General features: G+C 36.1%; 1 protein-coding gene across 1 annotated transcript in view; it reads left to right on the top strand.

Moving 5' to 3' along the window:
- Window positions 1-11,801, top strand: part of LOC117915652 (nardilysin-like) — a 60,478-nt gene extending 48,677 nt beyond the window's left edge. Inside the window, exons 14-19 of the mRNA XM_034831275.1 lie at window positions 754-936; window positions 8,504-8,707; window positions 8,823-8,932; window positions 9,594-9,747; window positions 10,402-10,523; window positions 11,286-11,801. Coding sequence (XP_034687166.1) covers window positions 754-936; window positions 8,504-8,707; window positions 8,823-8,932; window positions 9,594-9,747; window positions 10,402-10,523; window positions 11,286-11,529 — 1,017 coding nt within the window. The 3' untranslated portion in view covers window positions 11,530-11,801. The remainder of the gene's footprint in view (window positions 1-753; window positions 937-8,503; window positions 8,708-8,822; window positions 8,933-9,593; window positions 9,748-10,401; window positions 10,524-11,285) is intronic.
- The last annotated feature ends 789 nt before the right edge of the window (window positions 11,802-12,590 follow it).

The following is a 12,590-nucleotide window of genomic DNA, read 5'->3' on the forward strand; positions in this document are numbered from 1 at the left end:
AAAAAATGTTGACAGTGATGAGGGTTTTCTGATCACGATATGGCTGACCGAAAAGCTTTGGGAGATGGAAAAGGTGACCAGAATGAAACACGATCACTGGACGGATTCCCAGAATTAATTACACGGGTAAACTAGAAAGAATAAAGTTTTCTCCCTTGACTCTGATACCATGTTGAAAGAGAGAGAGAAAAAACCTTAATTCTCATTCATATTGTTAACTTCTTACAATAGAAAAATATATATACAAGGCTAGGTTGAACTAACTACCATATATGTGACCTATATTAAGAAAGGAAAGAAAGATTGTACACTATAAATACACTATATTCAACAATTATCAATTCTTCACTTCAAAAGCTTCCGCTCATTAGGAGAATCGTAAGTCTCTTTTTATCAGGCTGAGCTGAAGGACAATAATTTAAGACTGAAGGCAGCATGCTAATTAGGCCTGCATATTCAAGGAAATGACTCTTGCAAACCAAGGAAAGCTGCATTAAGCCAGTCTCCCGCATGCAATTTGAAAATTTAACTAAACTAAGATATCTTGTTTTGTTCTCATAAAAAAGTGATATGTTGTCTTGTTAATAGTTAGATTATCAAAGTTAGTCATGTGAAAGCTGTAGTGTAGCTTTGTATTTCCATTATTCTACTGTATATTCTAGATGAATCGAATTCTGCATTTAGTCTGGTTTTATCTTACATGTAAACTCCTGGTTTTTAGTTTGTCTTTGGAAAACTGACTGAATTTTACAGGTTATTAAAGAGGATATGGAGCGAACTTTGAGAAACACCAATATGAAGCCTCTGAGTCATTCATCTTACTTGAGACTGCAAATTCTGTGTCAGAGTTTCTGGGATGTAGATGAGAAGCTCTGTTCTCTAAATGATTTGTCTCTTGCTGATTTGAAGGCTTTCATTCCGAAGGTTCTTTCCCAGGTATGCATGTACATGGGCATATTGAATTTTTGTATTAGGTCTAATGCGTTAAATTCTTCATACCAAATAATACCATTTTCCTACCAACTTTATTCTTAAATCCTATGTTGTTTGCTGCCTCCTTTGTTCTTTGACTCACTTGATGTGTAGCTTGACATAGGTGCAGACCTGTTGGCCCCATTGTGTAATATGCTTAACCTAGGATATGTTCCTCAACATGATGTTACAGTCTCAATACCAGTGAGGACATTGGCCAACTTCAAGTCTTCAACTCTGAAGTGGTAAAAACCTATTCAAATCAGAACCACCTTGGAATATGGAGAACCAATCATAAAAAGTAAAAGGGAAAAAGAAGAGGAAATATAAACAATTGAATTTAAAAATATTTTTGAAGGACTTATCATTTGTTATGTATGAATACTAATTTTTTTAGATTGACAGGTATGAGAAATATGTTGCATGTATGTCATGATAAAAATAGTTAAAAATAACTTAGGCTTTTGTCAAAGGCCATTTACCAGTGCTCGTCCCACCACAGCAGGTCATCAGAGGGTGAGTTGTGCACTTTCTTATGCCACATTTTGACACAGAATGGCCACCTCTCAGACTTGAAACTTGAGCATTTCTACTGTGCAGCTGAGAGATTTACCATTGCACCAAAGAATGCCCCCCTAAACAAGGCTTTTAAATAGTCTGAAAATAGGACAATGCCAGATCATAAAATGAATATGGCAGGCATTTTCTTGGTTGAGGGAGCTATTGTCTCTTCTTTTTTCCCTAATTGGGCTATAGTAAGTTTTGAAAAAAGCGTTCATGGATCTTCTAAGTAACATGGACTTTGATAAGGGATGTTTATTGACACAATATACACTTGTCAACACAGAAAATTGTAAAATAGTAGAGGGGATCTTTTTTATATGGGGAAATAAAGAGGGAAATGTGTGATAAAATGTCATATTTAAAAAAAGATGACCAAGTTTTTTGCTTTTCAACTAGAAAGAACAAAATAAGTTTTATTTCACATTTTGATACACTAGGTTATGAATATAATGACCAAAGTGCCCCCATTTTTACACTTATAAATTTGAAAATAAATTATTGGCAAAAATCACACATGTATGTCCTATCTACGTTCTAAGATCTCAAAATAAAATTATTTTAGAGAATAAAAAGATTATTTTAGAGAATAAAAAGTTTATAACTTCTTTTAAGGAGATTTTTAAATCTTCCTAAATTCTAAATAAATTCAAAGATCAAATATTAACTAATAATGACTGTAGAAAACCTAAAAAAACTACAAAATTACCTGAATATCCTTGATAGAATAATTTAGGATTTCTTTATTTCTTTTCATTCCTTTCTTGAGTAGACTAGGAGATTCATAATCATAAGTCCTCTTGCTTCCATAAACAGCATGAATTTACTAGTCCACCCATATCTCATAAGCTGGTTGGTTGTGAGTATCTTATCCTAGACTGCCTCCCAAGCAAAAAAATGTACTAAGAGTTCTTCTCCATTGAATTACTAAATTACGTATGCAAATCTTGCCTACATAGAAGCATTTTGACGAAATCCTTCTAACTAAAGAGGGGTAAACAGAAAACTCTAACAATAAGAATTTCTAATCTTTTTAAACTCTAAATAGAACTCAAATTTAGGAACGGATAGCTAAATAGCAAAGCTTATAATAAGCCAGGACTTTTCATTAGGCCAGGTTGCTGTTCCTTACTCAAATTTTGAAAACAAAACAAGTAAAATACTTTCTACTAACCAAATATGGCTGCAGCAAACCTAAAGTAAGTTGACAGAATCCACCACAAATAGCTGCTAACTTTGATGCTACAGAACTAAAATATGATTAGATATCAATTTCAGGTCCAAAATTTGTGTATAGAAGGAAGTAGTTTAAACCATACCTCACTAAAGATACTCCTCTGTTGTGTGAGCCATATGGTTGCACCCATTGGTCCACTTGCATAGATCACCTGAAAATCTTCCCATTCTTCCTTGCACAAGCATAAGCTTTTAATAGGTTGGGCCTCCTATTTTGTGCATGCAAAAAGAGCATAATCACAAAGTCTTGAAAGATGTGGAGCATATTGATCCTCTTTGAATTCCTTACGTCTTTCGTTGAATGGTAAAGGAATCCTCCAGGTGAAGCCAATCTTTTTTTATAGTTCATTGATGGCTTGGAGATGAACTAGTTGTTGTAGGGCTCCTACTTTTCTCTTTTGTTGTGTTGGTGCCTTTTTGTATACTTTTGGTGTACGGTTTGCATTCTATTTTTGTTACACTTAGTAATACTATCTCTTTTTTACCTATAAAAAACCCACCTTTCATCTTCTTGTTGGGAAAGATAATAGAAAAAGATCATGCATGCCACACATGATTGTTTTTGTGTGATTGCAACATCATGCTTCCATCTTCTATCCATACAACATGTGACTTTAAATCTCTTTTATAGTGATTTTTCCTTTTTCAAACTCATGGTCATAGATCATTTTCCTACTATCTCTATGTTTTTCCTTGTAGTTTTGTGGTGAAAGCCCTATTGTCTGAATTTTTTTATAAAATTTTATTTAAAATAAAACAACATATAAAAAACTTAAAACTTTTCTTACATCTATCTTTCTCTCCTTTCACAAAAAAAAGCCTCAAGGTTTTTTGTTTTATTGGAGGGATTTTCTTTGTGTCTAAAAGAGTGTCTATAACAACAAAGAAAATTCATAAAAGAGAGGGCTTTGATGTTGAGGGAATTTTTTTATTTGCTAGTATTAATGCATAATTTTGTGTTGAATGCAGACCTTCAAATATGAACCTTGTGTCCATCATGATATGTAGAACTAGTAGCAAGTGGATACACTTTTGGACACCATTTCCATATAGGATTATTGATAGAGCATTATGTATTATTCTTTTTTCAGGTGGCCCATACAGTCATGAAGTTCTTGATATATTCTTGATGCTAGGACATGGTGGCAACCAAGTGGTGTTACCTACCCCTTGGTGGATGCTCACAATATGTGGATGATCGTCTGTGATGGATGCTGAAAGAAGTTCTTCTGTCCATCTCAAGATGGCAGCATCCACTTTATAAGGTGGATAAATGAGGGGCCTACCTCTTTTAGGATGGATATCTTCATGCAACCATTCCCAACTTGCTAGGTGGGTGATCACCTTCAATCCCTTATATGCCCTTTTCATCCCATTGAGAAGGTGTTTCCACTGATTTCCATAACCCTTGGATGGGGATGGGAGTAGTTTAGTTTGTGGAGGGTATCATCAAAGCATCTACTACTTGAGCCAAAGAATTCCCCTACGCTTCCTTCCAAGGAGGCTGGTAGCACAAAATTTAGATGTGTTGGAGTAGTCTTAGAGGGCCAACATGGATGTGGTGCTTTGATGATGGATTTAACCTGTACATGAGATGGTTCTAGGATTTTCGTTTGATGATTAGAATTGGAAGCTTGTGGAGGTAGGAGTGACCTAGCATTGCCAAGTTCGTTCCTCCTAATTGAGCATTGGGAGTCCCACTTTAGGCTACATATATTATGTATCTGCATTTCCACCTAATGAGTTAGTTAGTTACACACATGCCATGTCTTATTGACTCGTTGTCTTTTACCTCTCCTAACTCTTGTCTTGGAAACTCCTATAAATATGACAAAGAGCTCACCATAGAGAAGGGGAATTTTTATTGATATGATTCCTTGAATTTTCCACTTTAGAGACTCACTCTTTGAAATTTTCTATTTCAAATCTTGTAAGGCTATTGTTATTCCCTCCTATCCTTGTCATATCTTACTTGGATTTACTTTCCATTAAAGCTTAGGTACCTCATTGTTTATGTGGTCAACCTCCTTTGAAGAAAACCCTTGTGTAAACAGTATGAAAATTTTCTGAAAAGTTTGGTGCAGATTATAATGTCTTCTAGTATGCCTATTTACTTTATGTCCTTGTTGAGCATGCCAAGGTTCATTATATTGTGATTAGAGCAGGTTCAGAGGGATTTCCTTTGGGGTAGGGGGGCTCTTGCGTGGAAGCCCTACTTAGTAAAGTGGGGGATTGTATATTCAAATAAAAGGAAAGGTGGTTTGGGTGTTAGATGTCTCTCTTTGCTTAATAGGGCTCTTCTTTGTAAATGGTGTTGATGCTTTGTGAATGGAAGAGGGGCTCTTTGGAAGCAAGTTATTAGTGGGAAGTATGGGGTAGAAGAAGGGGGATGGAGCTTCCATGAAGTGAGAGAGGGATTTGGGGTGGTGGGCCTTTGGAAAGCTATAAGTAAAGAATGAAATATCTTGAGTTATAGAATTGCATTTGAAGTGGGTAATGGCAAAAGGGTGGGTTTTTGGAAGGATAAGTGATGTGGTGACAAGGCTTTGTGTGTTTTGTTCCCCTTTCTATTTCCTCCAACGGCTTCAAGAGAGGTGTGAGTGGCAAATGTATGGAACTCCACAGTTGAGGATGGTGGTTGGAATTCGAGTTTCTCTAGACCTTTTAATGATTGGGAGGTGGATATTATGGAGTAGTTCCTTTCAAGAATCTAAGAAAAGAGGGTGTCATGAGACTTGGAAGATAGGGTGCTTTAGGCAGTGCCGAATAGTGGAAAGTTTTATGTTAAGTCCCTCTATGATGCTTTAGAGCCAGGTGATGCAGTCCCTTTTCCGAGGAGTGTCATTTGGAGTTTGTGCGTTCCTCCCAAGGCGGGTTTTTTCACTTAGGAAGCAGTGGGGAAGACCTTAACTTTGGATAAGATGAAAAGGAGGGGATGGTCTTTAGCAAATACATGCTTCCTTTTCCACGTCGAAGAAGAGACCATAGATCACATTCTACTTCATTGCGTTAAGGCTAAGGTTTTGTGGGAATTACTTGTTGCTCTCTTTGAAGTGTCTTGGGTCTTTCCCTTGTTGGTTAGATAGGCTCTTCTTGGTTGGTATGGCTCCTTTGTGGGCAAGAAGTGCAAAAAGGCTCAAAAGGCAACCCCTTCATGTGTTTTTTGTATAGTTTGAAAGGAAAAATATAGGCTTGCCTTTGATAACAAGGAGCTTTCAATACAAAGTGTCACAAGATGCTTCAAATGACCCTCCCCATGGGCTTATATAGGAGGAGGGAAGCTTTTGGAGACTCCTAGAGCTATCTACACTAAGACATTGGTGGGAAGAGTGTGGAAGGTTCTAGAGATGCCTAGAGATGTCCACACATCTCTACACTATGGTGGAAGGCATGAGAGGAGTCCAAGGCTTTCTAGAGAATTCTAGAGATCTCTTGTATATTCTTGTACATAGGGTTGTACATAGATTAGTGTAGGGAGTTCTAGAATATTCTTGATTTGTAAGGAACCCTCCAAGGTTCCAGAGAGTTCCATTGGTGCCTATAAATAAGTGAGGCCCTCATTTGGCCAAGGCACCACCCAAATCACTTCCTAACCAAGCAAGTGAGCTTCCAAGCACTTGTAAAGGCTTTCTTGAGTTAATAAGAGCTTCCATTCTTTAAAGAGTTGCCTACTAAGCTTCTTAAACTTTTGAGTCGTGAGCGTCTTAACTTAGCAAGCTAAGGATCGGGAACAAGGCTGACTTAGCAAGATCAAGTGTCTTGACTTACCTAAGTGCCGCACGAGCTTAGTGAACGACTAAGTCCATGACAAAAGACTGAAAAACTCTTTTGCTTATACTTTTTGGTCTTGGGCAAAGTCATGTATAGATGAAGGTCCTCTTCCTTTAATTAATTTTTTTGATTGGTTGGGTTCTAGATAAGGGCGTGTGATTTTTTTTGAAACCCCTCTTTTTTGTAGATTCTACAACTGTATTATTCCTGTATGCTTTGGGACACTTTTTGGGTGCCCCTTCTTTTTTCTTAATACTATCTTGATTTTCCCTATCAAAATAAAATAAAATAAAATAAAAATGTCTCCTAGAGTTCAAAGCAATGAGTTCAAAATGGTCATAGTTCAGGTGGAGAACATGTCATTTACCTAGAAAGTATGTGTAATAACAAGTTAAACATTTATTTTTTGTTAGTTTATTTAAAAGATTACAGTTATATTTTTTAATATTTAATGATATTGAAAATTAAATTTGATGGGAGTATCTCTCTCTCCAATTATGATTCATGAGGCTATAGTGTTTTGAGCAATTACCCTCATTTATACAATCTTTTATATAATAGTATCTAATAAGGATATTTTTTAGAAGCCTTTGTTGATATTTATTTTCAAATGACCCCCATTTTTATTGTTTTGTAAGAAACTTAGGTCTCTCTCTCTCTCTCTCTCTCTCTCTCTCTCTTTCTTTTCAAGATGTTGCTTTCTAACCCAACAAAATCCTAAACTTATTGGGCCATGTTGCAAGAATATTATATACATGTTTCTAGGTTTGTTTTTTTCTTTTTTGATAGTCAAAGTTGAAATTCATTAAAAATAGAGATAGCACAACAAAGTACACCGGAATTATGCAAAGAGCGTCAAAGATAACATCAAAAAAGAGCCAAGGAGCGACTGAGGCAGGATTACAAAAAATACCTCCCTCACTTAATAAGAATCCAACCACTCAACAAAATCAATTAGACATTGAGTCATCACTTATGCACAACTTTAGCCACGAGAACATGACTAAGGAACATACTTTTCAAACTTTGGATAGACAACTCCTCTTTCTTAGACAACCTTCGATTTCTCTCTTTCCACGTAGTCCAAAAAATGCACAAAGGAGTAACTCTCCATACCTTCTTCCATTTTTTTCCCCCAAAAGATCCATGCCACCCTAGCAAGGCTATCACCTATGCATGTTTCTTAAGATAGTGAATCTATAATAATTCTTTTTCTTATTTCTTTTATTTTTTAGTTTTAGGGTTTTGTATGGCATGTCTCTGATGAGTATACGTGTTAAATTTGTATTCAATACAAAGCACCTTGTTTGGAGAACTCATTCTCCGGAGATTTACGATCAGTTGAGGCAAGAAATTGATAGTCATTAGGTAATGAATATGTTGTTTGACCTCAGGGTTTGGAGAGTTGATCTCCATTCTGTATACAACCCAAATAAACTTTACCAGCTAATAGCTGATGAGTCCATCTTGAAAACCAAAGTGTCAATTTGGTTGTCATTTATTCCTTTTTCCTTTTAGTGACTGTTTCTTGTACTTCACTTGTATTCTGGATGCACTTCTCTTTGGCACCTTTTCTGAAATTGATCGGTTGCCTTCCAATTTGAGGTCATTTACTTTCTCTGACATATCCATGTGCTGCAGCATGATATATTGATCTCACAAACCAATCAATGAGAGAATAACTCAAATAACATTGAGGAAGAGAAATAGGAAAATGTGAGAAGAAGAGTGATTTCTAATTTGAGCTACTATTTCTCCATGTGGACCATAATGGTTGTATGAACCATAAATAATGTTATCTCCCTATGATCATTTTTCTTGTGATCACTAAGGCCATAAATCTACCAAGTCAGGCTATTTCAAGGGTTCATTTTGATTCATTATTCATATTTTACTAATTATTTTTTATCAGAATGGCAGTCATGGAGTGATTATTATTAACTTCTGCCTGCATTTTTTACAGGTACATATTGAGGGTCTTTGTCATGGTAATATGTTGAAAGAAGAAGCACTCAACATATCAAATATATTTGAAAACAATTTTCCTGTACAACCGCTTCCATATGAAATGATGCATAAAGAGCATGTTATAAATCTTCCTTCTGGTGCCAACCTTGTTAGAGATGTCAGAGTGAAGAATAAGCCTGAAACAAACTCTGTGGTTGAGGTAATTGAATTGGTATCATTTTTCGGAATCCCTTTAGTTGTCAAGATGTCAATGCTTCTATGATCTCCTGTTCCATAATTGATTGATATTTCCTGGCGATCTTTACCATTTGCAGCTTTATTTTCAAATTGAGCCAGAATGCTGGGCAAAATCAACAACCAAATTGAAAGCTTTGGTAGATCTTTTTGATGAAATTGTGGAAGAACCACTTTTCAATCAGCTAAGGTGATGCAATCTGAGGCTCGGTTTTTTGCATTGGACTCCATTTTCTTTTAAAAATTCTCGGGCTGGGGTGGGGGCGATGATTGTTATTACTTATGTCGTAACCAGGAAATTTGCCACGCCAAAGATCAACCTTAAACAACATGGCAGGAAAAAAAAATATTGCATTTCTCATTGGACTCAATTTGCTTTTGAAAACTCTCAGGCCTGGGATGTTGTTCGTCATCCTTTCTTTTTCGTATTTTTTTTTTTTTTTTTTTTTGGGGGAGGGGTGGGTTGGGGGTGGCAGCATGATCAACCTCAAACAAAGAGCAGGACAAGAAAATTTAATGTATTCTCTATTTCACTTTCAATCTCCATCTTTGTATTTTCTAAGGGGAGGTTCACATGGTTTCCAAGACCTATGCTCATCCATTCACACCTTTTATGAACTCAATGATGGATGACCTCCTAGTTAGCATCAATGGTATACTGGTCCCTGATTCATTCACTATGTTTAGGGTTTGCAAGTGTCATAATCCCATCATGAATAGGAATAAATTTCAGTAAAAGATGATTGGGATAACTGTGGTTGAGCTTTACATGGATTTTCATTGGGTTAATTGGCTTATTTGTTGGCTGTCCTAATCTCATAATACCTTTGCTTATGTTGTATTCTATGTAGGACAAAGGAGCAGCTTGGATATGTTGTTGAATGTGGCCCACGGATAACATATCGTGTGTTTGGGTTTTGTTTTTGTGTTCAATCTTCAAAGTACAACCCAGTCTACTTGCAAGAGAGAATTGATTGCTTCATAAATGGTCTGGAAGACTTGTTGGTAAGCAATCAAAATTCTTTCCTTCTCATGGTCACTTAGTTCAATAGTTCACACAGAAATCTACATCCATTTGATGTGCTTTTTTCCTGTTGTGTGCTTAGAGTATGCTTCCAATATCGTTTAATAAAGGTGCCTTCCACTATATAAGCATGATTAGCTATTGACTATGAAATCATGCCTTGGAAAAATACTTCTGTGACATGCACATGGGATTTCACAATCCAAGGCTTCCTAGTAAGTAGTCTTTTAGGGAAACTGGTAAATTCTTATGACAGGTTTCATCCTTTTGAATGAGAACTATGTAAGAATGGCCTGGAGGAATAATGTAATTTGAACTGGTTTTGGCTGTGAGATCACTTGCTCTTAATTTGCAGAATGTATGTTGTAAGATTCACAAGAACATTTTAGTTGTTTATTTCAAATACTGGTTTCTCTCACTTCTAAGGATATCTTGCGTGCACCTTGACTTGGCTGAAGAGGTACAAGAATTGTCTAGTTCTATTTTTGCTCATACAAGCACAATACTTCATATGCTGGGTTTATGTACTTCCAATTTTTTGAAAGAACAAGAAGAAATGCATTCCTGGTTTGAAAATTGAGTGGTTTTGTCTATTTCCAATTTGAAAAAAGAAAAGAAAATTCATTGCATTGCAGGCTGGACTCGATGTTGAATCCTTTGAGCAATACAGAAATGGATTACTGGCTAAGTTGCTGGAAAAAGATACATCTCTCACATATGAAACCAATCGGATTTGGGGTCAAATTGTTGATAAGAGGTAACATCTCTATGCATAAGGTTGATGTAGATGGTAGTTATCAGATGGTCATGGAATTTGAGTCACCTTGTGTTTCCATCTGAAACGTGAGTTTTCTTTAATGTTCATAATCTGAAAGGTTATTGTAATTCTCGAGTCCATATATATTCTCTTTGCTCAGTTAACAGCTTTAGATCAGCTATGGTTGATCATTTGGTTATGCCCATTTACTCTGCTTTACTGTCAACTCGGATGTTTTAGGTCTCGCTAATCAATTGAACTATAGGCTAACAATGCATCAGTATGCTATATATCATACTCCCATCTGATGATTTGAGAATCATAATTAGTAATTTAAATGCGTTCAAGGTAAATATCTTAGGTCTGTTCCCAATTTTGGGCAATGACTGTAGACTGGATGAGTTGGCATGTATGTGTACTTATTATTGCTCTAAGACTAAATTCAAAATGGTGGAGTCTTATACAAATCATTTGCTTTGGTTATTTTTTATTTCTTCTGATTTCACGAAACATTTATAAACCAGGAAGCAGCAGTTATCCAGTTTGATTCTGTGTGCTGGTATTTGACAATTTCTTGCCTATTGTTTCTCTTCACATGTTCAAAAAAATTAAGGGTCTTGGAAAGCATTGTCTAATTGTTGAGACCCATGTGGGAAGTTTCACTTCCGAAAGTTCGACATTATTAAGGTTTCTTGACCATCGAAATTATACTTCTTCTCAATAGCTTCACTGGTTGTAACCCTAAATATTGGTGATCTTCAGGTATATGTTTGACATGTCAGTGAAGGAAGCAGAGGAACTAAGGAGCATCTGCAAGAGTGACATTATTGACTGGTATAGAACATATTTGCTTCAATCATCACCAAACTGTCGGAGACTTGCCGTTCGGGTGTGGGGTTGTAACACTGACTTGAAAGAGGCTGAAGCACAATCACAGTCTGTGCAGGTCATTGAAGACCTCACCGTCTTTAAGACCTCGTCTGAGTTCTATCCAAGTATTTGTTAACCAAATGCTAGCTATTGTTTAGCATATAATCCAAATTATTGTGGGATATTAGAACCATACTGCTAGGTGGATTATTATTTTAATTCTCTCAGAAAGGGTGGGCATATGACAGAAAAAGTGTTGGTGGTATAGATACATTTTTTTGTTGGATGATATTTTATGGAAAAGAGAAAAGTCAAATATTTGAGTTATACATTTATGTAGTATCACATTTTTTTTTTTAATATTGGTATTTGATGAATCGATAGTAAAGCTATGGTGATTCATCATCATTCTGTGTGAGATTCTCTCTAATGCTCAAACTAGTACTGTATGTCAAAATATTATGTGAATGGTCAAATACCTTGGCCTTAAGTTTTGTATATTATATATAGACTTTATAAGGATGCTATACATGGAAAGCAAATAAAATTCCGCATGATTCTAGTCCTATATATGTAAACTATAATCTGTAAAATAATGTATGTTAATTGTACAGAATAATAAATGGAGAAATAAGGAAACAATTGTGGGCTAAAATAAGAAAAGAAGTGTGGACAGTAAAGCTATCCTTAGACAGCCCCCCTCAAATTGATGCAAGTTGATCAACAAGCATCAATTTGCTGCTTAGCAAGCAATGTCGATGACGAGGGAGAGCCTTGGTGAAGATATCAGCAATTTGTAAGTCAGTGGAAATATGTGGAAGAGTAATAACATGAGCTTCAAAGGCTTCATGGATAGAGTAACAGTCCACTTCAATATGCTTTGTGCGCTCATGATAGACAAGATTGGTCGTGATCTGAATAGCACTTGTATTATCGATATGTAGAGGTGTAGGATCGGTCTCAGAAAAATCTAACTCTACAAGCAAACTTCGAACCCAAATGATTTCAGAACAAGCAAGAGACATCGTCCGGTACTCAGATTCCATAGATGACTTAGAGACTCTGTCTTGCTTCTTACTTTTCCAAGAGATCAATGCATCACCTAAGAACACACACCAACCAATGATGGAGCGACGGGTATCTGCACAACCAACCCAATCAGCATCACTATAAGCAGTAAGGCGAGTAGAATTGCCT

This window comes from Vitis riparia, chromosome 6 (assembly GCF_004353265.1).
Source record: "Vitis riparia cultivar Riparia Gloire de Montpellier isolate 1030 chromosome 6, EGFV_Vit.rip_1.0, whole genome shotgun sequence".
NCBI lineage: Eukaryota > Viridiplantae > Streptophyta > Magnoliopsida > Vitales > Vitaceae > Vitis > Vitis riparia.